The sequence below is a fragment of the Oncorhynchus clarkii genome, chromosome 17, assembly GCF_045791955.1.
Source record: "Oncorhynchus clarkii lewisi isolate Uvic-CL-2024 chromosome 17, UVic_Ocla_1.0, whole genome shotgun sequence".
Lineage (NCBI taxonomy): Eukaryota > Metazoa > Chordata > Actinopteri > Salmoniformes > Salmonidae > Oncorhynchus > Oncorhynchus clarkii.
The window spans coordinates 70,202,696-70,227,245 of NC_092163.1; the positions used below are offsets into that span (position 1 = coordinate 70,202,696).

The 24,550-nt window shown below is 43.2% G+C and overlaps 3 protein-coding genes across 4 annotated transcripts in view; 1 reads left to right on the plus strand and 2 right to left on the minus strand.

The window, feature by feature from the left end:
- LOC139371339 (ubiquitin-like modifier activating enzyme 7) overlaps positions 1 to 9,560 on the plus strand; it is a 77,410-nt gene extending 67,850 nt beyond the window's left edge. Inside the window, exons 22-24 of one of the 2 annotated variants that reach the window (XM_071111681.1) lie at positions 2,876 to 2,977; positions 6,752 to 6,843; positions 8,159 to 9,560. In XM_071111681.1, the coding sequence (XP_070967782.1) occupies positions 2,876 to 2,977; positions 6,752 to 6,843; positions 8,159 to 8,291 (327 nt within the window). In that variant the 3' untranslated portion in view covers positions 8,292 to 9,560. The remainder of the gene's footprint in view (positions 1 to 2,875; positions 2,978 to 6,751; positions 6,844 to 8,158) is intronic. The other variant, XM_071111682.1, reaches the window with a different exon arrangement.
- Positions 9,561 to 10,140: 580 nt separating this feature from the next.
- On the minus strand, positions 10,141 to 13,843 carry LOC139369917 (PAK4-inhibitor inka2-like). Its single transcript, XM_071109199.1, has 3 exons — positions 13,759 to 13,843; positions 13,604 to 13,650; positions 10,141 to 11,076 (listed from the first exon to the last, which is right to left on the minus strand). Exons 2-3 carry the CDS (start codon positions 13,604 to 13,606, stop codon positions 10,171 to 10,173), a joined length of 909 nt encoding a protein of 302 aa, XP_070965300.1. The 5' UTR covers positions 13,607 to 13,650; positions 13,759 to 13,843; the 3' UTR covers positions 10,141 to 10,170.
- Positions 13,844 to 16,850: 3,007 nt separating this feature from the next.
- LOC139371341 (guanine nucleotide-binding protein G(i) subunit alpha-2) overlaps positions 16,851 to 24,550 on the minus strand; it is a 96,103-nt gene continuing 88,403 nt past the window's right edge. Inside the window, exons 7-9 of the mRNA XM_071111688.1 lie at positions 21,882 to 22,035; positions 18,443 to 18,686; positions 16,851 to 17,986 (exon numbers count right to left, since the gene is read on the minus strand). Coding sequence (XP_070967789.1) covers positions 18,496 to 18,686; positions 21,882 to 22,035 — 345 coding nt within the window. The 3' untranslated portion in view covers positions 16,851 to 17,986; positions 18,443 to 18,495. The remainder of the gene's footprint in view (positions 17,987 to 18,442; positions 18,687 to 21,881; positions 22,036 to 24,550) is intronic.

The window sequence follows — 24,550 nt, forward strand, 5'->3', positions numbered from 1 at the left end:
ATGAGGTCGAAGGAATTGTCGGTAGAGCCCTGAGACAGAATTGTGTTGAGGCACAGATCTGGGGAAGGGTACCAAAAAATGTCTGCAGCATTGAAGGTCCCAAAGAACACATTGGCCTCCATCATTCTTAAATGGAAGAAGTTTGGAACCACCAAGACTTTTTCTAGAGCTGGCCGCCTGGCCAAACAGCAATCGGGGAGAAGAGCCTTGGTCAGGGAGGTGACCAAAAACCCAATGGTGATTCTGACAGAGTTCCAGAGTTCCTCTATGGAGATGAGAGAACCCTCCAGAAGGATAACCATCTCTGCAGCACTCCACCAACCAGGCCTTTATGGTAGAGTGGCCAGACGGAAGCCACTCCTCAGTAAAAGGCACATGACAGCTCACTTGGAGTTTTCCTAAAGGGACCGAAAGAACTCAGACTATGAGAAACAAGATTCTCTGGTCTGATGAAGCCAAGATGTAACTCTTTGGCCTGAATGCCAAGCGTCACGTCTGGAGGAAACTTGCCACCATCCCTACGGTGAAGCATGGTGGTGGCAGCATCATGCTGTGGGAATGTTTTTCAGAGGCAGGGACTGGGAGAATAGTCCGGGTCGAGGGTAAGATGAACAGAGGGAAGTACAGCGAGATCCTTGATGAAAACCCTCCAGCAACCTGGACGTTCCCCATCCAACCTGACAGAGCTTGAAAGGATCTGCAGAGAATAATTGGAGAAACTCCCCAAATACAGGTGTGCCAGCTTGTAGCTTCATACCCAAGAAGACTTGAGGCTGTAAACGCTGCCAAAAGTGCTTCAACAAAGTCAAATCAAATCAAATCAAATCAAATTTTATTTGTCACATACACATGGTTAGCAGATGTTAATGCGAGTGTAGCGAAATGCTTGTGCTTCTAGTTCCGACAATGCAGTAATAACAAGTAATCTAACTAACAATTCCAAACTACTGTCTTGTACACAGTGTAAGGGGATAAAGAATATGTACATAAGGATATATGAATGAGTGATGGTACAGAGCAGCATGGGCAAGATACAGTAGATGGTATCGGGTACAGTATGTACAAATGAGATGAGTATGTAAACAAAGTGGCATAGTATAGTATAAAGTGGCTAGTGATACATGTATTACATAAGGATACCGTCGATGATATAGAGTACAAAGTGGCATAGTATAGTATAAAGTGGCTAGTGATACATGTATTACATAAGGATACCGTCGATGATATAGAGTACAGTATATACGTATGCGTATGAGATGAATAATGTAGGGTAAGTAACATTTATATAAGGTAGCATTGTTTAAAGTGGCTAGTGATATATTTACATCATTTCCCATCAATTCCCATTATTAAAGTGGCTGGAGTTGAGTCAGTGTCAGTGTGTTGGCAGCAGCCACTCAGTGTTAGTGGTGGCTGTTTAACAGTCTGATGGCCTTGAGATAGAAGCTGTTTTTCAGTCTCTCGGTCCCAGCTTTGATGCACCTGTACTGACCTCGCCTTCTGGATGATAGCGGGGTGAACAGGCAGTGGCTCGGGTGGTTGATGTCCTTGATGATCTTTATGGCCTTCCTGTGACATCGGGTGGTGTAGGTGTCCTGGAGGGCAGGTAGTTTGCCCCCGGTGATGCGTTGTGCAGACCTCACTACCCTCTGGAGAGCCTTACGGTTGAGGGCGGTGCAGTTGCCATACCAGGCGGTGATACAGCCCGCCAGGATGCTCTCGATTGTGCATCTGTAGAAGTTTGTGAGTGCTTTTGGTGACAAGCCGAATTTCTTCAGCCTCCTGAGGTTGAAGAGGCGCTGCTGCGCCTTCTTCACGATGCTGTCTGTGTGAGTGGACCAATTCAGTTTGTCTGTGATGTGTATGCCGAGGAACTTAAAACTTGCTACCCTCTCCACTACTGTTCCATCGATGTGGATAGGGGGGTGTTCCCTCTGCTGTTTCCTGAAGTCCACAATCATCTCCTTAGTTTTGTTGACGTTGAGTGTGAGGTTGAAGTACTGAGTAAAGGGTCTGAATACTTAAGTAAATGTAATATTTCCATTTATGTGGTATTGTGTGTAGATAATTTTATCAATTTTAGAATAAGGCTGTAACAAAATGTGGAAAAAGTCAAGGGGTCTGAATACTTTCCAAATGCACTGTATATACATAAATATATGTTACACATTTTTTCAGGAAAACACTGAAGAAAAATTGGCCCCTAAAATTCTTGACTAAAGCCTCTTACTGTTACTGCTATTTGATCTGCTGTCTGGCCAGGCTTCTGGAAAGTTCCTATGCTGTTATTTCACAGATTCATATTCACAGAGGTGTGGACTTTAATTTATGCCCTCCTGTTTATTCTCCCCATGTGAGATATAATATTCAAGCACCCTGTGACTCCAGAGGAGTCTGTGTTTGGGCTCTAGACGGACCTGGTTGTGTCTAGGGAAGGGATCTCAAACCCTGTTCCTGGAGAGCAACTGTCCTGTGGGTTTGCTCTCTAACCCTAATCTAGCGCACCTGATTCTAATAATTACAGTAATTGGATCAGGCTAGTTATAACTACAGGAGGGTAGCTTGCTCTCCAGGAACAGGTTTGGAGAGCCCTGGCCTAACTGCTCTCCTAGTGGAGACAGACATGGGCCCCGGGTTCCTCCAGTGTAGTGAGGAATGTTTGAATTACATTTTTCATTTCACATTGTCTTTGTTTTGTTGAAAATGTTGAGTAACTAGTTGAATTCTGATCTCACTGCTGAGCTTAGTCTGACGTTGACCATTAACCAGTTGTTATTGTTTTGGGAAGATATTAGACCGTGCTCCCTCTCTCCTGACCAATTAGTGTGTGTGATGTGACAGGTGTTCTGATTGTGTGTTTTGTGTCTATCGGCAGGTTGCAGGACAGGAGTACTCCCTGTGGGATGACTTCCTGGTTTATGGCAGATGTGACCGTGGACAGGAAATGACCTTGGGAGAGTTGCTGCTACACATCAAGGTATCTCAGCCTCCCTTTTATTACTCAGCCAAGACCATGTTTGGCACTGTATATCTCAATTATAGAAACGTGTTTTAGCTTGCATGCCTCGCACTGTTATACATATTACACAGAGCTACGCATTGTATGCATGCATTTTCAAACAAACATTGCCAGATGCTGTACACACTCAGAGCACAAATATATGCAATGGTCAGGCTTCTGCAACATGCAACAATTTCAAAGATGTTACTGAGTTACAGTTCATATAAGGAAATCAGTCAATTCAAATGAATTAATTAGGCCTTAATCTATGGCTTTCACATGACTGGGAATACAGATATTTATCTGTTGGCCACAGATGCCTTAAAAAAAAGGGTTGGGGCGTGAATCAGAAAACCAGTCCGTATCTGGTGTGACCACCATTTTCCTCATGCAGCGTGACACATCTCATTCGCATGTAGTTGATCAGGCTGTTGATTGTGGAATCTTGTCCCACTCCTCTTCAATGGCTGTATAAAGTTGTTGGATATTGGTGGGATCTAGAACATGCTGTCGTACATGTCGATCCAGAGGCTCCCAAACATGCTCAATAGGTGACATGCCTGGTGAGTATGCAGGCCATGGAATTGTGTACAGATCCTTGAGACATGGGGCCATGCATTATCATGCTGAAACATGAGGTGATGGTGGCGGTTGAATGGCACAAAAATGGGCCTCAGGATCTCGTCAAAGTTTCTCTGTGCATTCAAATTGCCATCAATAAAATGTGTTCATTGTCCATATCTTATGCCTGCCCATACCATAACCCCATCGCCACAATGGGGGCACTCTGTTCACAACATTGACATCAGCAAACTACTCGCCCACACGACGCCACACGACGCTGTCTGTCATCTCCCTGGTACAGTTGAAACCAAGATTCATCCATGAAGAGCACAATTCTCCAGCGTGCTAGTGGCCATCGAAGGAGAGCATTTACCCACTGAAATCGGTTATGACTGCTGAGGACTACGAACACGCAGATGAGCTTCCCTGAGAAGGTTTCTGACTGTTTTCGGTTGTGCAAACCCACAGTTTCATCAGCTGTCAAGGCGCCTTGTCTCAGTCCATCCCGCAGGTGAAGAAGCTGGATGTGGAGATCATGGGCTGGCATGGTTATGCGTGGTCTGTGGTTGTGAGGCCGGTTGGACGTACTGCCAAATTCTCTGAAACGACATTGGAGGAGATTTATGGTAGAGAAATGAACATTCAATTCTCTGGCAACAGCTCTGGTGGACATTCCTCCAGGCAGCATGCCAATTCTACGCTGACTCAAAACTGCACATTTTCGAGGGCCTTTTATTGTCCCCATTACCTGTGTAATGATCATGCTGTTTAATCATCTTCTTGATATGCCACACCTGTCAGGTGGATGGATTATCTTGGCAAAGGAGAAATGCTCCCTAACAGGGATGTAAACAAACATTTCAGAGAAATACTTTTTTTGTGCATATGGAACATTTCTGGGATCTTTTATTTCAGCTCATGAAACCTGGGACCAAGACTTTACATATTGTGTTTAGATTTTGGTTCAGTAAACATTGTTCATGTGTCTGTAGTACCATAAAGTCTGACGTGCAGGGTTTGTCTCTGGGACAGCTTACTCGAACCTAGTCACCCTCATCTCTTCCAACACAATGGGACTGAAGTGAAGAGGGGGCAGTGGAGAGGGGATGATGGGGGGGGCTCATCTGGCTGTCGATGAGTGATGGGCACTACCAGTCTTTCTACAGATTTATTCAATACCTTTACAGGTGATTGAGTCTAAAGGGTTGAGTGTGTGTTTATTCCTGCCTGCCTGTGTGGCTGTAGGCATTCTGATCCTGTGTGGCTGTAGGCATTCTGATCCTGTGTGGCTGTAGGCATTCTGATCCTGTGTGGCTGTAGGCATTCTGATCCTGTGTACCTCTTTTTTTTCTCCCTGACTGTCAGCGTCTGATCAATTCCAGAGTGTTTCTAAAATGTCACTTGTCCTTTTCAAACACTAGAATCCATATAGTAGTTAGAGCAGGGGGTTATCTAGAGGTATAATTTTTATTTTAGTAATTTAGCAGACACTCTTATCCAGAGTGACTTTTGTCTTAAAGGGAGACTGCACTACCTGATTTGGCCTCATTTTGAAGATTGCTCATTAAGAAATGCTAGCGGCCATGACTGAAGCCAAACAAGTTTTCGTAGGGATGTGGTTTGATGTTGGTGTGTCATGTTCGCATATCGTACCCGGGCAAGTTCTGTTTGTCCCTCCTGAGTCACCGTGGCAGCAACATAGCTTTTTCTCAAAATAGTCACTTACTTAAAATAGTCCGAATTCATCTTAGATAAATACATTTGGCCTTAGTCACGCAATTTTACATCTAGCTAGTTGTTTGGTGTATTATTTCCCAAGTTGTGCATGAAAAACGAGTCAGTGCACTACATACAGTCTATTGAGTCTGACTGCGCGCTCAGGACTGATTCCCAAGAACAATAACAATGTCTACAACTTCCTTTTCTGCTGTCAAACTATCGGAAATAACGCAAAAGCTACACGCTGTTTAGTGTGTAGTGCCCAAAGTGCCCAAAATCACTTGCTAGCTAGGTTCCAACTCCGTTTGTTACTGAAGCTAGCAAGTAGTAGCTAGCAGACACATTGAGCAACCCACAATCAGCATATCAGGTCACTGGGGAGAGGATAGGTCAGTCTCAATATTACCTGTGTCTATCTAGCAGTGTTTCATAGGGAATCATGTTACAAAACAAAGATGCTTGCAAAATAATTGTGTAATATTGACAAGATGCAGTTGTGCTAGGAGTGCGCTGTAATCGTCTCAATTCTCATTTTGCCCAAAAAAGTGGCAGACTCGAGTGATTGACACTATCAAACAAATCAGCAAGTGGCCACTCCATAACGGGCTTAGGCCCATTGGTTATTTCAACATAACATTAGAGACATGTTGTCTTATGTAAACAAGTCTGAGGCACTGCGTAATGGGCAGGTCTGTCTCACTGTCTGGAGGTTCTGGGAGCTGTGATTGGATAGAGCACGTGCAGCTGATAGAGCACCATCAACACAGCTGCTTCTCTCGTGTTAGTGAACACTGGGCAAGTGGACATGCTCTTATTAATCCATACCAATTAGTCATGACGAACTCACAAAACTCCGTTTTGGCCTTGGACTGACTATATGACCAAAATGTTCCTATTTACACTTTGTAGTACATTTGGACCTACAGTTTCACTAGAATGTATGTTTCTGACTCTTATTGATGGCCCGTTTTTAAAACCAGAGAAGGGACAGTTAGCCTTTTAAGATAGCTAGGTGAGACAACCACACAAATAGGTCAGTTGTACTGTCTCATCACAATGACCACATGCTGTGTAGTACACATGTAGCTGTCCAAAACAAAGGATTGGCTTGTTGATTCCTCCCAACTGTTTATTTTGAGACAGAAAATAACATTTGGCAAAAACAAAGTTGCTTCAGTTTCCCGTAACCTTTGTCATCCTGACTCTGAGATCTGCTGGTTTATTTTTGGAGACCCTGCAACACTTCCTGAGCTGCAGGGTTCGATTTAGGTTACGGCTCATCCATGGACTGCTGTAGTCCACTGGACCATAGGACTCTATAAAGACTCTTTTCATTGGGTCTTGTTTAATGTTAACCTATATATACTGATTAGGAACTTCAAACTAAAATCAAACTTTTTAAAATGAACATTGTGCATTTACTTCCATGATACTAAATGTAATGTGGTATTACTGTTTAATTTGCAGCAAACATACAACTTGGAGATCACCGGCCTGTTTTATGGGAATGCTGTCTTGTACGATGTTGGCTCCAATCACACGGAGAGGCTGGTGAAGAGGTATGTCCTGAAACAAAGCTTTTGAGCCAGTCGAGACATTATCACCATACCTTAGCCTGTCTTCTGGTGGGGTAACATGTGTGGGAAGAGCTTGGTAAAAGGGTTATGTCCAGGCCAGGCATAAACACACATGCAGCAGCCCTGATGTTTGTTTAGCAGGCAATGGCTGTCTGCTGTTTCCTCAGAAAAAGAGGGACTCATCTCCACACTGTCACATGCATCACTAGTGACTGCTGACTGAGATATGGCTCTTCCTAGTCTGTAGGCTTCCTGTGCTCTGTGAAGAGAGGAGCAAGAGTGAGCCATGCCCTGTTGTCTTGCCATGGCAGTACCTACTGTATGTTAAGGTATGCACATACCAATACGCAAAGCAACTCCTCACACGCGACGGCTTGAAATAACTCACTCGACTTATGACGCTCTCTCTCTCACTCGCTCAGTCATGTGCACACAGATAGGAATATGTATACTCAGGGCCTGTCCTTACTCCACCCCTGTATTCACAAACAGAGCAGTGTTTCGGAGCCCTGAACGTGTACAGTGAAACAGTCCCTTTTAATCAGATCCAGGAGATCCTGCTTAGCTTTGTAAAACGACAGACAATTTCTTGGCTCTCCCCCGCTCCCCCATGTCTATGCCTTGTTCTTCCTGACACTCGCCCCCTCTACCTCTCTGAGCCGCCTCCTCCCCTTTCCCACTGTTCCTCCTGACACACAGCGTATGTCTTCCTGGGGTTTGTGTTAACACCTCAGTCCCTTGAGAGCCCAGTGTCAGCCCAGTGCCTGGCCTGAGGAAGCTAAGGGTAGATAAGGGGAAGATGGGGTAGGGGGGGCGTCAGTGTGGACAGCAGGCCTCTTTTGACAAATGTCCCCTCCAGGAGCCACATCCTGGGCTGTGGGGCCCTGCCCTGGCCCCTATTCAGCTTCCTGTGTTTACAGGCCTAGTGGGCTGTACGGAGCAGTATTAAAGATCCAGATGACATGAACAACCTTGGTTTGGTCTGAAGGCCATTTAGCTATAGAACACACTCAGTGTGTAGTCTCAGTTTATTATACTATTTCTGCTTTTTCTGAATCGCTGTAATGTAACAAAGGATGTGGACCCCAGGAAGAGTAGCTGCTGCTTCTGCAACAGTTAATGGGGATCCTTAATAAAATACACACCAAAAAATACTAATGTCCCCCATTTTCTACCAGGGATATAATTATCAATTCTCTTTTGAAGTAAGGACTAACGACTAAGGAGTATTGTTTAATAACTGTTTCAGTCACCAAAAAGCTGTTGTCAATGTGCGTGTTGTGGTCTGTCTTGGCAGTGTGTCTGATGTGGTCAGCCTGGTGACCAAGATAGAGGTCCCCCAACATCTGCACATGTTGGAGATGTTCCCTTCCTTCGCCGAGGATGAGGACTGTGAGACGGTCCCTCCCATCAGGTACCTGTTCAGATGATGTCATCAAAAGGGGACAAGCCTGAGAGGCCCTAACAGGGCCACACTCCTAACCACCTCATAGTTATCTGCTCAGATCACTAAAGAAAGGACCTCCATTGAATTATTTTGGTAAATTAAAACAAGCTCCATTTTGATGTTGATATGTATGTAATATGTTGTCTCGCACCTAGGCCACAGGTCATGTTCTTTCTGGGGCAAATATATGGATTTCTAGAAGCTGCATTGTTGTGATAAACAATAGCTTTCCGCTTCTATTATTATAATCATGTTGTAATCATAAAGAATGCTGTTTAATTTGTATTTGATTAAATTATTCACCTCTGTATCTGTTGTAATCACCTGTGATTTGTGATCAAGCTCTGTGTGTGTTGGGTTCCACACTGGTTTCCGGCCGGCCTGTCTTTGTGAGTCACAGAGATCACCCCTGCTCCATCTACCCCTTAGAACTATCACCATGTGAAAGACAGAGGCTTCGAAGGAAATGGAGCACAGAGCCATAGGCCTCCCGAGTGGCTTGGTGGTCTCAGGCAGTTCTAGCTGTGCCACTAGAGATTCTGGGTTTGAGTCCAGGCTCTGTCACAGCCGGCCGCGACCGGGAGACCCATGGGGCGGAGCATAATTGGCCCAGCATCGTCCGGGTTAGGGGAGGGTTTAGCTGGCAGGGATGTCCTTGTCCCATCGCGCACTAGTGACTCCTGTTGCGGGCCGGGCGCAGTGCACGCTGATACGCCAGGTGTACAGTGTTTCCTCCGACACATTGGTGAGGCTGGCTTCCAGGTTAAGTGGGCAAGAATCAGTGCTGCTTGGTTGGGTTGTGTTTTTGAGGACGCATGGCTCTCGACCTTCGCTGAGTCCGTACGGAAGTTGTAGCAGTGAGAAAAGACTGTAACTACCAATTGGATACCACAAAATTGGGGTGAAAAAGGAGTAAAAAAATCTCTCGCCAGTCAAATTACCAACCCCCAACACACCCCTCCCCTCCCAGGGGGACCCAAGCCAGGAGCTCTGTCTTCAGCCTTCCCTGTGTCCTTAGAGGTAAAGATATGTGTCCTGCTCGCTCTCCCTCGGAGATCACTCTCTGTGGAGACCTACCTAACCTCATCCACATTCTAATCTCTTTAACATCCAGCCCTCAGCTGGATCTGAAGATCTATTCTGAAATACACTGCTTTGCTCTATAGGTCTATGTTGAGGGATATGATTCGGTTTTGTTGATTAGGTGACTGATTAAGAAAAAAATAAATGCTCAGTGCGTCCTCTGATGCTTTAATTGTGTTTGTAGTTAATTTGATGTGTTCATGTTGTTAATCAAATCTATTTGAAGTGTATATGCAGATACATTGAACACTGAATATGGCTGTGTTTTTACAACATGGCTGCACATTTACACAGCTACTCCTTTAACATCTAAGCATCATGTGACACCTCTTATAGACAGACCAGTTGTGTCCGATAACAATGATCCATCACAATGGACCACTGGAAAGCCCATTTTCACTTTCCCAGCAACACCCACCCTGCTGTTTGTATTCAAATAGGCAGGTATTCAAAGGCAACATTTTTGACTGCCATGATGTTGGTCAGTTGACAGGTCTTTTAAATAATGAACTAAAGAGTGTTTATGCCATAGGTAATGACATCTTGCCAAGAACTATCTGAAAGCTGAATCTAAACTAAAACATGCATTATTTCATTAGTTATTTATGAATAAAACCTTCAAGTTAATAATTATTACAATCCCCCAAAAATATTTTCAATAGACAAACATTTTTATTGTAACAATTTCAACATTATTTCAACATAAAGCACATATAAAAAAAATTAAATAACATTATGTAAATCTGTGGTAAGAATCCGTAGTTTTGACATCACTCCAATCAGACGTACCCGATGATGTCATTGCATATGATAGGTTGTCGGCTGCCTGTCTTCATGAGAGCAGTGAACTGGTAGAAGTCTGTTCCCAGTTGGTGCAGGCCTGTGTGGGACTGGTGAAAGAACGGTTTGCGTGGCTGGAAGCCCACGGGGCAGGACATGCGTTTGGGGGCCACCGCGGCCCTGGTGCTGTCTGCTGGTCTGGCCCTCATCTCCACGCTCTTAGACATCCCTGCCAGCTTCCTCCTCATGTTGACCAGGAGGTCCTTTGCCAGGCGCCGGCCTGCATGGGGCTTGAGTTCTGCTGGCTCAGGACACTCTGGCAGGTCCATCCAGTTCTTAATGAGGTCAGCGAAGCTGTTGTCCCCCAGCACCAGGGGCTGTCTGTTCCTGCTGCGGCTCAGCAGTGACGTGGTCCAGTCTTCTGGGTCGCTGCTCGCCTCAAATGACGTCCAGCGCTCCAGACAAGCGTCAGAAGTGGATTTGGGCCGGATCCGGCCGGCGGGACCCACTCCCCGGTTGGTGCGGAGGCAGGCGGAGTTAGACACACGTACGTTCCTGGTCCTCCTGAGCACCACATCCTCGTCCTGCCAGGATGCCTCAGAGTAGCCCGAGTCAAACTCCAGACTCTTGTCACTGCTGGGGGAGCCCTGCATTAGCCGCTTCTTCCCTTCCTGCTCCTCCTCCTCCATTGGGCTGGCCAGGCAGCAAGCTGAGTCGTAAGTGCTGGCCTCAGAGATGGGCCTACGGAGGCGTGACAGGCGCTCCCGCTGCTGAGCCCTCTGCTGGCAGGCACGGGTCATGGCATAGGACCGGCCAGAGGGATCGCTGAGCGGTCGGCTCATGTGCTTCAGGTCCTGCAGGGACCTCATGTACTGCATCTGGTCCACCAGACAGTCTTCAGAGTCCTGCAGACACAACGAGAGAGACAGGGAGATAACGGGTTAGAAACTGACAGTCTCCTCCGTTTATCTTTTGAGAACATAATAAAATATATAACAGAGTATGTTACACACTTTTACAGACACATTCATTTTCAATGAATGTTAAAGTTAGTCCAACCCACCATCCTACTTTGTATTAGAAATATGTCCATACACCAACTCCTGGTCCAAAAGCTAAAACAGTTTCCTGCGCATCTACCCATCACTGCACCAAGATTCTAACCAGCTGAGATCACCCTCTGCAGCCGTACCTCCACCTCATTCCACCCAAACCTCAGAACAGCTTTATGGAGAAGTTTCTCAACCGAGTGCTCCTGAGTTGATTAGAACATGGCTTGTGGGAACAGGATGTACAGGGAAACGCTCTCTGCCTCTTTAAGTCAGAGAGGAAGTTGGACAGCCTAGAGACTGATGAATCTTAGAGGAGCTTAGAAGTGCACATCCTGTGGTACACACTAGAATTACAGGATTCCTTGGGGATTGGCCCATATTGTCTAGCAGGAAATGACATCACTGTTGTGGGATTAGACAATGGGAGTGAGAAACCCCATGTATGATTCATTTAAAAGGCATCACCAAATCATCTCAAGTCTGAATGCCACTTTTATAAATCATGTTAGTTTTGGTCATTTTGCCGGTACATCACTGACCGTAAAGGTTGAAAGTCTTACAAAAAGTCAATATGAAAAATCAATGGCATTTCCTAAAATCACCTCAAGATTAAGGTCCAATAGCATTCAGTAACATTACAACAGCATCCTCAGGATGTCTTAATGACTAGGGGCTATATTCAATCGGTATCGCTGCGTTAGTGTGATTGCAATTTAAAGGCAATGTTCCCTCGTTGGAGACTGCATTCACGGTAAACGCTGCATACGCTTTCCATTTTCTATCACTTCAGCGGTACAGATTGAATAGATCCCTAAGAATGACTTTGAATCCAGCTTGTCACATCAAGGTTAAAAGGTGACATGGCAACACTTTAAAATCAATCCACTTCACTTAGGTATTGTAGCTAACAGAACAAAGCCTACTGTATACAAGGGACTTTTCATGTGTAAAAAAAAATAAAAAAAATGTCCCTGTGCAACAAAGAAGGTGTTCCTCAGCTGCAGAATGATGTCATTTGATACACTCTCCCTTGTTAGACAGCTCCAAGGTTTTTCCATGTTTTTTTAGCACGCTTGTTAAGCAGACAGACTCCAACAATGTGTGTTAAATCCCAACCCTCCGCTGTCTCAGGCCAGTGTGCAGTCTACAGGCACAGTGAGGAGACCAGGCCTGCAGAAATGACCCACTGGGCACAGACGTCATTTCATTGTCTAGTTATGATTTACAATAGGTTGAGTTGTCATACTAACGTGAAATCAACAGAAAATGTGACCACATCATTGCATTTAGATTAAAAGTCGGGTATAAAAAGTTATGTTGATAAACTTTTTTCAAATTCAAACAGTATTCCATGTTCCTTCAACGTCATCACATTGCTTCCATGCCATTTCAACAAGAAAATGCAATGTTGATTCAACCGGTTTTTGCCCACTGGGGATGCCCTGATGTTTTCACAGCTGTAGAAGAAAGCTCTGTTTGACAGAGTGGGGCAGGGCCACAGGGGGCTTCAAACCCTGAAAGGTCATCCATGTGCAGAGTCCTTCACAATAGCTGGAGGTCCGACTCACCCAGCTCGACACATAGCCAACTGTATGAGTAGCTTTAGGGAGATCAAAATAGTACCCTAAAATCAGTCTGTGAACACTCCAGCCTTCCAAAACCTTTCATTACTGTGGTGTTGTTAAACAATGGTAGAGAGCACCCGTCATTGGTTGAGCTAAGAGATGACGCTTCAAGGCCAAGCTATGGCCATATCTGTGCTACAGGAAACACTCCGAAGGAAGAACACCGAGCAAAACACAGATGTCGGAGGGAGGCATGTATAGTTGATAATTACATTTGTATGTCATTATTTATCGTTGACTGTTCATCAAAAACACATTAATAGCGCATTATTGAATAGCCCTATTGCATGTAACCAGCTAAAATATATTCTGATTTCCAGATATGTGCAACTGCATCTGACAGAAATATATAAAGAATTAAGCGACAAACAAGACTATTTAATTTCTAAAACAAAAGTTTGTTTAAAAAAAAGGACATGCCTTCAAAATAAAATTGAACAATTGTAAGATAGCTCCCATTTATCAAACGAATTGTAGTATATAGTTAACCATTGTAGTCAGCATCTATGCATTGTTCTCTGCTGCCCTGACTGTCACGGGAGGGTCGGAAAGTTAAAAGCACCGATCACTTGGTTTTGTTTACCACAACATTGGGCAGCTCACCGTAATAAACTCCCCGTGCACACTGTTCTGTACAACCGTTAGAAATGCATGGGCACTTCAGTACCAGCATGTTTCTCCAACTCATATCACACCACATAAAATAACATATCACATTTTTTGTTGTTGTTGCAAATGTTACAAAATAAACTTACCATTGCTCTTATCGTGTCTGTCTGAATTCCAAATTGATTACTTTATCCTGCAAAAAGAGAAGGGTTCAGTCAGCATACAAAATATGGATCTCACGTGGTTCATAATTCGGCGTTTTGGTAGTTAATGATGCATTTCTCTATACCAGGCTACTTACATTGGTCAATAATTGACTCCTCTAATAGAACAATTAATCCAAAACGGTTCACAACTTCCTCAGTAGGTCCGATGTCCACTCAACGCACCTCAGACAGAAGAGTGCATGTGATGTGGCTGGCAGTTTATTTTGTGAGCGCAGTCTCTTCCCCCGCAGCCAGTCAACGGCGCGCATCACAGAACCAGCCAATAGCAACGCGCCTGAAACACGACCCCAGACCTAAACACCGTGTCAATACATCACACTTCTCCCTCACCTGAGAATATATCATTTATTATCTGCGGAATTAAAACAATTACCAGGGCTACACTGTTGATATCTTAGTCATGTTAGTCATGTGTCAATCATGGTGGAGAATTTGCGCTTCCAAAACTCGGGCCCTTCCAACTGTAGGCAACGCGATTTAAAACAATCCACAGCCTTAAAAAAAAAAGAAGCTAATGATCCTCTGTGGCCAAATCATGCTTTCTGGTGTAGCCTATTTTGAGTGATTGTATTTATTTCTGTATAAACAGGAGTACGCTAATTAGGCAATATATTTTTGGCAATTTAATTTATTTTACTTTAGGGGAAGTTTAGGCTTATGGACACGCCGCCTATGTGGCAGAAACACAACCAGTCATGACGTTTTCGTCTGATTGTCAAACAATAATTTAACAAAGGCGCTTCTGTAGGCTACCCGCGCACATTCGTCACTTACAAAATAATTTCAGCATACGAACTCCAACAGTGCACTGTGAAATCGCAATTTAATAGATGGAAAGAGACATCTGTTATAAAACACCTACGTGTATTCTAATGATATTCTGCGATTGTCATTAGACCTACACTTATAGCTTGTCCACGCGCGCCTTGGTCTCCGCCACTCATCTCCGCGCACCTCGGTCTAAAGCTAAATCCAACAATTTCTTTAGGTACATGATAATAGCCTATTGTAGTGGCAAAGCATCAAACAAAATATATAGTATAGGTGTACATCTGTGAATTGTGATGATTAGGATATATTCGTTATAAACCCTCCTTGATTGTGTGCGTCTGTGTGGCAGCACGTGCCACAGTGTACAAAGAGTGTTCTGATGTGTGGCAGGGGGGTCAGAAAGAAGATTGATAGGCTGTCTACTTGCTACTAAATAGACAGTGCTTAATTTGAGCCGGATCCTGTACCTCTAAGTTTTGGACTGTTTTGTTCTGGAACCTATTTGACCGGATCCGGTACCTCTCCTTGCATGAAAAATAATGTACACTTTTTGCAAATTAAAAATTATAATAAAAGCGATCAAAGTTCATTCGAGTTGCCTCTTAGTTCATTCTCCCGCCCCCGTAAATAAACGTAATGTGAAAAAAAAGAAGATTTTCAGACCGGGCCTAGTATTCAAATAGTTAATTTTGGTTGGTCTCTCTCTACCTGTTTGAGATCAACACGTGGTCCTGGTTGTGTGAGAAGCGCGCCAGTGCTTCTTGAATGAGATCTCCCCCCTCTCTACTCTGATAGACATGAGCCTGCAACTCTCATCTGTTCAGCGTTGCACTTCATTTATTTCCTTATAGAATCATAGCCACGCGAAGGGTTCTGAACTAACTTCAGCACCTATGATACATTAAAATACATTTCCAAATGTTATATAATTACTGCTGTCTTCAGAAATAAATTAAATAATTCCGAATAGCCTACTACACCACGAGAAAGACGATAATTTAGCGACCTCAGATTCTGTTTGTTAGTGTCAAAGTAGACTGCCATTTCGAACATTTGTACGGTATTAAAAAATACGTCTCCAGTTAAGTAAAATGACGTAGAATTGCATGAAATGCTTTTATAAAAGGCCAACATTTTCCCCACGAGTGCAACTTCTATAAGGTACTTTACTGCTCTGTCTGGAAAGCAAATTACTATTGATGTAAAGAGATGACAATGAAACAACTCCAGTCTGTCTTTTTAGTTATCAACATTGTTAACTTAATTGAGCGAACAGTAGCCTATCTTATTGGTACCCCGCAGAGAACATCCGCCATATCCCCGGTGAGTGCGCATATTCATTGTCTGTATCATTGGGTCAGTGCCACTTTCGTTTGTTTTTGGACAATAATTTCCTTAGCCAGGTTAGATGGACGTCATATTGTATTTGTGACTCCCCTTTTCGTAGGCCGATTATATAGATCAGATAACATCGTTTTTATTGATCTCGTTGTCAGTGCCATCAGAGGAGGCTACTCTGAAATTTCTGTAGTAGGCATATTTTTTTGTTTAAAAAAAGGCGTGCGCCCACTTGTGTGTCCTTTACCGGTAAGAAATTAAATATACTTTCACCCCTGCCAATGTAAAATGTTTAGTTTAGCATGATGCTTTTTTGAAGAACCTACCTATTTTATGCATCAATTGTATTTCACTATAGAGGAGTAATTAGAAATCCCCTTATTTCTAACATAGTGAAATGTCTCACCTGGTGAGTTGGTGCGATTCTACATGTGAAGTGCATAGAGACGCACGAACACCACCTTGTGGATTTATCTGGTAGTCTATGGAACTGCACACAGCATGAAACCTCAAACTACCCACATCACCTTTCCACTCTCTGAATTACCTGAGTGAATGATTGCCTTGGCTGTTAGGGGGAGTCTATTGTTGTGCCAATGACTACAACATTCATGGTATTCTTGACTAATAGGCTGTTTTACAATTCAAATGCTGGAGCTGGACTGTTACATTGTCCCCCAATCACTTTATTAGAAAGAGCAAGACTGTACATGTCCTCCTGTAGGCTACATTCACTCACCATCACTATCTGTATAGATAGCTCCCTACTTTAGGCAGATCATATACATAGCTGCACATTTGAATGTACAAGCCCCCCCCCCCCCCCCCCCCCCCCCCCTTGTCAGTTTCTCAAGTATAGGATTAGTGTATGTATATGGGGGATGAAGTGTTGTTTTGACGGTCGGTACAGTCCAATTTACATTTATGTACAATAGGCTGTGCAATTTGTACCTTACGGGGTGTGCTACTTACCTTTAAGACCCCAAAATGTTATTAGCTGTTAAATGACATTTTTACAGTGGAATATGTAGAAAAGTATATTACCCTAAAGACAGGCCAGGAGGATGGAAACTGACTTTAATTAAATTAAAACTTTATTTAAATTAAACAATAGTAGGACACATTTAAACCATTTTAATATTTACCAAAAGACTATCATTGTTAATTTCTGTGCCATTATTGTGATCTATATTTTACCACTTGATCAGTCATGGGAATAGTATGGGAGTAGAAATAGCCCTAATTCACACTATGGAGAAAGCAAGTCTCTACAAGTAACAGATATCAAGGCACAAACATACTGCAAAAGACATGGGTTGAAACAGAAAAAACAGAAAGAAAAACAAATAATGTTAGGAAAGCACATGTATATTAAATATTGTTTAAAAATCTTTTATCTTCAAAATTGATACTTTTTTCTTAACTTTTTGTTATTATTTTCTAAAGGAATGTTACATTGTTTGTGAGAATTACAGAAATACAGCTATGATCATATGTGGACAGTCATGCAGAACGATAAGCAATATTATACAGCGAAGAATGTTGGCATCACGGTTGGGGTCAATTTAATTTAAATTCCAGTCAATTCAGGAAGTACATTGAAATTCCAATTCTCTTCACTGGTTTTCAATGAAGAAAATTAGAAATTGGAATTTGGTTTCCATTCTGAATTGAATGGAATTTAAATGCAATTGATCCCAAACCTTGTTGGCATTATGTAAACAATATCCCCAAAAAATTCCTCACAATTTGTTTTCTCTCCATGCTTGTTTCCCTGTAGAAAAATAAGCTTAATGCAATTTAAAGTTTCATAAAATGCAGACATCTGTTAAAGTAAAGTGAATGCATTTCTAACCTCTGATAATAGTTATAAACAATAAAGATACAAGCGAAAAATTATAAATCTGAGATCAAATTTAGACTTGCCAGATATCACTAACAAAAGAGACACCTATCAAATGAAATATCTAACATACAAAGAAAATAAACAAAAACACAAGCGGGAGAGGAGGACATGACGGTTGAGAATCAGTGATTGTTGGAATAATTCTGCAAGGCTTTTTCCCCCAACATCTCAGTCTGTTATGTTTGTTTCCATGTAGAAAAGTGCCAGTACAGTGTGTCTGTGATGGTGGTGTGTCTGCCCACTCTCTCTCTCTCTCCTCCAGGCAGCAGGCTCTCTGGGCTGTACTCCTGGAGGACATAGGTAGGAAAAGTCAGCTACCCCAGACATATGGCTGAGCAGATGTAAATTAAAGATGAGATGTGCAGTTTGTGTATTTTTACAGGTAAGACATGCATGGGTATTTAAAATGTGTCACATCTATGCAGTAGTGCCAAGTCAATCTAACCACCAGAAAACAAATCACACCTCATGTATGCCTGAATTTGAACCTTTATTTAAAGCTTTTTCATAAAACTGTCCCCTTTTATTTTTTTGTCAGATGGTCCGGGACCATCTTCAGACAATTGCATTCTCTATCCTTAAAATACAGGATAAAATCTTGCTATGTCACAAAATTGTGCAGAACAGTGCTAGTTAATTACCATACTGACTATTAAATCATTTTAACATGGCCATTTAGTGACCAAAAGAGACATCACTAACATTGGATTAGCTGTTTGGTTTTCCATAATCTTTGTGCTCACCTTAGCTCCTCCTCTGGCCCGCCTCCTCTGGCCTGCCTCCTCTGGCCCTGCCTCTAAAAGAGACCACAGTCCTTCAGGTTGTTCTTAATGATGACGTCGGTGACGGCGTCAAAGACAAACTGGACGTTCTTGGTGTCGGTGGCACAGGTGAAGTGGGTATAGATCTCCTTGGTGTCCTTCTTCTTGTTCAGGTCCTCAAACTTGGTCTGGATGTAACTGGCTGCCTCATCATATTTGTTGGCTCCTGAGTAGCGAGAGGTTAAAATGGTAAACAAAAAAACAAGCATTATAACATGTGATGTGTGGCTGGACTGTAAGAATTGATTCCTTGATAAACTACTATTAATCAATTATAAGTTGACATCTCTTGGAAATCGTCACTGGCAAGCTCAATATCCAAATCAAATTGTATTTGTCAAATGCGTAGAATACAACCGTGACATTCTTACTTACAAGCCCTTAACTCTACTTCTTGAACTGCATTGTTGGTTAAGAAAATATTTACTAAATAAACAAAAGAAAAAAATCAAATAAAAGGTTACATAATACAATAACAAAAACGAGACTATATACAGGGGGTACCGGTACCAAGTCAATGTGCAGGGTTACAGGTTAGTCGGGGGGGTGTCATTGTAAATAGTCCGGGTGGCCATTGGATTAATTGTTCACCAGTCTTATGGCTTATGGGTAGAAGCTGTTAAGGAGCCTTTTGGATCTAGACTTGGCACTCCGGTACCGTTTGCCATGCGATCGCAGAGAGAACAGTCTATGACTTGGGTGACTGGAGTCTTTGATATTTTTTTGGGTGCTTCCTCTGACAGCGCCTAGAAGTCCTGGATGGCAGGAAGCTTGGCTCCAGTAATGTACTGGGCTGTACGCACTACCCTCTGTGCCGCCCTATGGCCGGATGCCGAGCATTTGCCATACCAGGCGGTGATGCAACCGGTGCTCTCGATGGTACAGCTGTAAAACCTTTTGAGGATCTGGGGACCCGTGTCAAATAATTTCAGTCTCCTGAGGGGGCAAAGGCGTTATCATGACCCTCTTCACAACTGTCTTGGTGTGTTTGGAGCATGATAGTTTGTTGGTGATGTGGACACCAAGGACCTTGAAACTCTCGACTCGCTCCACTACAGACCCATCAATGTTAATGGCCCTCCTTTTTTTTGTATTCCACAATCATCGCCTTTGTCTTGCTCACGTTGAGGGAGAGGTTGTTGTCCTGGCACCACACTGCCAAGTCTCTGACCTCCTCCCTATAATCTGTCTCATCACTGTCGGTGATCAGTCAAACTTAATGATGGTGTTGGAGTCGTGCGTGGCCACGCAGTTGTGGTGGAACAAGGAGTACAGGACTAAGCATGGACCGCTGAGGGGTCCCCGTGTTGAGGATCAGCTTGGCAGATGTTTTATTGGTTACCCTTACCACCTGGGGTGGCCATTTAGGAAGTCCAGGATCCAGTTGCAGAGGTAGGTGTTTAGTCCCAGGGTCCTTAGCTTAGTGATGAGCTTTTTGGGCACTATGGTGTTGAACGCTGAGCTGTAGTCAATGAACAGCATTCTCACATAGGGGTTCATTTTGTCCAAGTGAGAAAGGGCAGTGTGGGGTGCGGTTGATATTGTGTCTTCTGTGGATCTGTTGGGGTACTATGCAAATTGGAGTGGGTCTAGGGTTTCTGGGATGAGGGTGTTGATGTGAGCCATGACCAGCCTTTCAAAGCACTTCATGGCTACCGGCGTTAGTGCTACGGGTCTGTAGTTATTTAGGCAGGTTACCTTCGCTTTCGTGGGCACAGGGATTATGGTGGTCTGCTTGAAACATGTAGGTATTACAGACTCGGTCAGGGATAGGTTGAAAATGTCAGTGAAGACACTTGGCAGTTGGTCTGCGCATGCTCTGAGTACACGTCCTGGTAATCCATCTGGCCCCGCGGCTTTGTGAATGTTGACCTGTTTAAAAGGTCTCGCTCACAACAGCTACGGCGAGCGTGATCACACAGTCGTCCGGAACAGCTGGTGCTCTCATGCATGCTTCAGTGTAGCTTGCCTCGAAGCGAGCATTAAATGCTTTTAGCCCCTATGCTAGACTTGCGTCACTGGACAGCTCGTGGCTGGGTTTCCCTTTGTAGTCCGTAATAGTTTTCAAGCCCTGCCACATCTGACGAGCGTCAGAGCCGGTGTAGTAGGATTCAATGTTAGTCCTGTATTGATGCTTTGCCTGTTTGATGGTTCATCTGAGGGCATTGCAGGATTTCTTATAAATGTCCGGATTAGTGTCCAGCTCCTTGAAAGCAGCAGCTCTATCCTTTAGCTCATGTTGCCTGTAATCCATGGCTTCTGGTTGGGATATGTACGTACGATCCCTGTGGGGACAACGCCGTCAATGCACTTATTGATGAAGCCGGTGACTGAGGTGGTATACTCCTCAATGCCATTGGCTGAATCCCGGAACATATTCCAGTCTGTGCTAGCAAAAAAAGCCCTGTTGCGTAGCATCTGCGTCATCTGACCACTTACGTATTGAGTGAGTTACTGGTACTTCCTGCTTTAGTTTTTGCTTGTAAGCAGGAATCAGGAGGATATAATTATGGTCAGATTTTCCAAATGGAGGGCGAGGGAGAGATTTTGTATGCATCTCTGTGTGTGGAGTAAAAGTGGTCTAGAGTTTTTTTCTCCCTTTGGTTGAACATGTGACATGCTGGTAGAAATGAGGTAAAAGGGATTTAAGTTTTCCTGCATTAAAGTCCCCGGCCACTAGGAGTGCTGCTTCTGGAGGAGCATTTCCATGTTTGCTTATGGCCTTATACAGCTCGCTGAGTGCGGTCTTAGTGCCAGCATCGGTTTGTGGTGGTAAATAGACGGCTACGAATAAGATAGATGAAAACTCTCTTGGTAGATAGTGTGGTCTACAGCTTATCATGAGGTACTCTACCTCAGGCAAGTAATACCTTGAGACTTCCTTAATATTAGACATCACGCACCAGCTGTTATTGACAAATAGACACACACCACCACCCCTCGTCCTACCGGACGTAGCAGTTCTGTCCTGCCGATGCACGGGAAAACCCAGCCAACTGTATATTATCCGTGTCGTATTTCAGCCACGACTCGGTGAAACATAAAATATTACAGTTTTTAAATGTCCCATCGGTAGGATAGTCTCTAACGGAGCTCATCCAGTTTATTCTCCAGGGATTGCAAGTTTGCCAATAGAACGGATGGTAGAGACGGGTTACACACTCACTGACAAATTCTCACAAGGCACCCCATTCTCTGCCCCCAATATTATGTCACTGTTTCAATTTGCTGCTGCTAGAGCTACTACTGCTGCTGAAATAACTACAGCATCAACAATCACAACTGCACTATTTCTCTGTCAGACTGCACTTCAACCTGCTGTACGTTACAGTCCTACAGACACATTGGAAGGCTTCTCTACCTGTGTACTCGGGGTAGCAGATAGCCAGGGGGCTGCGTGTAATCTTCTCCTCAAACAGATCCTTCTTGTTGAGGAAGAGGATGATGGAGGTCTCTGTGAACCACTTGTTGTTGCAGATGGAGTCAAACAGCTTCATGCTCTCATGCATCCGGTTCTGGTAGACAGACAGATGGGGAGAAATACTGGGTCACGTACAATTGTTCACAGTTGAAGTCGGAAGTTCACATATACCTTAGCCAAATACATTTAAGTGTTTCACAACTCGACATTTAATCCTAGTAAAAGTTCCCTGTCTTAGGTCAGTTAGGATCACCACTTTATTTTAAGAATGTGAAATGTTAGAATAATAGTGGAGAGAATGATTAATTTCAGCTTTTATTTCTATCATCACATTCCCAGTGGGTCAGAAGTTTACATACACTCAATTAGTATTTGGTAGCATTTCCTTTAAATAGTTTAACTTGGGTCAAACGTTTCGGGTAGCCTTCCACAAGCTTCCCACAATAAGTTGGGTGAATTTTGTCCCATTTATCCTGACAGAGCTGGTGTAACTGAGTCAGGTTTGTAGGCCTCCTTGCTCGCACATGCTTTTTCAGTTCTGCCCACAAATGTTCTATAGGATTAAGGCCAGGGCTTTGTGATGGCCACTCCAATACCTTGACTTTGTTGTCCTTAAGCCATTTTGCCACAACTTTGGAAGTACGCTTGGGGTCATTGTCCATTTGGAAGACCCATTTGCGACCAAGCTTTAACTTCCTGACTGATGTTTTGAGATGTTGCTTCAATATATCCACATAATTTTCTTCCCTCATGAAGCCATCTATTTTGTGAAGTGCACCAGTACTTCCTGCAGCAATGCACCCCCACAACATATTCTGCCACCCCCTGTGCTTCTCGGTTGGGATGGTGTTCTTCAGCTTGCAAGCCTCCCCCTTTTTCGCACCAAAGTATGTTAATCTCGAAGAGACAGAATGCGTCTCCTTCCTGAGTGGTATGACGGCTGCGTGGTCCCATGGTGTTTATATCTGCGTACTATTGTTTGTACAGATGAACATGGTACCTTCAGGCGTTTGGAAATTGCTCCCAAAGATGAACCAGACTTGTGGAGGTCTAGAATTTGTTTTCTGAGGTCTTGGCTGATTTATTTTGATTTCCCCATAATGTCAAGCAAAGAGGCACTGAGTTTGAAGGTAGGCCTTGAAATACATCCACAGGTACACCTCCAATTGACACAAATTATGTAAATTAATCCATCAGAAGCTTCTAAAGCCATGACATAATTTTCTGGAATTTTCCAAGCTGTTTAAAGGCACAGTCAATTCAGTGTATGTAAACTTCTGACCCACTGGAATTGTGATACAGTGAATTATAAGTAAAATAATCTGCCTGTAAACAATTGTTGGAACAATTACTTGTGTCATGCACAAAGGAGATCTTGTAACCGACTTGCCAAAATTAGTTTGTTAACAAGAAATTTGTGGAGTGGTTGAAAAACGAGTTTTAATGTCTCCAACCTAAGTGTATGTAAACTTCCGACTTCAACTGTATATATTCACTAGATGACTGATAAGGAGCGTTGTGTTGAAGCCACTGTGCCTCCATCTTGGCACTCCCCCACAATAGTAAAACAAATATTTAGGAAGCTATAGAAAGCATTTACATAACCTTTTGACACATGTATTCTATTACAGACACCTTAACACATACTTTTAATGTATATTATGTGATCTAAACATACAAATAAAAACATCTATAGCATTTTCCTTAAAGTATTTTGATTACAAATATTTACTGTCCACACTACAACAATAAAATACCTAAATCTTGTAATTTTGTCCTTGAAACATTTAATTGAAATACTGTAGAATTCCATTCATTCCTATGGAGGCCTGCTCCTACTGGGGAGTGCCAATATGGCCGACGGGTGGCTTCAAAGCCTCTCAATGGCCAATACATAGAATCAGCAAGGGTTTATTTAATTGATAATGCATGAAAAGCTGGTGTTTGGAGGAAATATTGGCACAGGTGTTGTTAGTCGAGGGCCAGCAAACCGTGCCAATATATCCTCCAAGGGCATTATCACGTTTATACAACAGGTTACCAACATATTCAAATAATGATTTATATATTATCATTAAAAACATTCATTTGATTATTTTATTCATACTATGTCATCCTTCCACAAGATATAGTCCTAACACAAATCTAGGGTTGATACCCAAGCCGGCTGGTCGTTTGTTCTATCGGTTTGGTTGCCAGAGACGCGACTCCAGTCGTTCAGTCTTTTTGTTCTGTATCTATGGACCCAGTCGTCCGTTCTAAAGGTTCCATTGCCATACCGGCTAGCAACGTTCTTATCCCTTGCTTGCTAGCTAGCCAACTAAAGCTAGCATACAGTCACGTCAAACAGTACAGCCAGAATAACAACAAAGTAGCTGCATTTGTTTAAGCTGTTTTCTAGTGACATTTATTTGGATACATCTATAACAATGAGCTAATGAGGTGTGATTTCACCTGGCATAGAAAATGTGCTCTCTCAACAGGACACTGTTGTTCAGAGGAGCTAGCCAACAATACAGCTAACACAATTACTTCAATCTGAAGCTGGAAAGACTAGCCGCACTAAGTTTCGTTTGACCCTTTTTCAATTGACATTTCTTTGTATATAT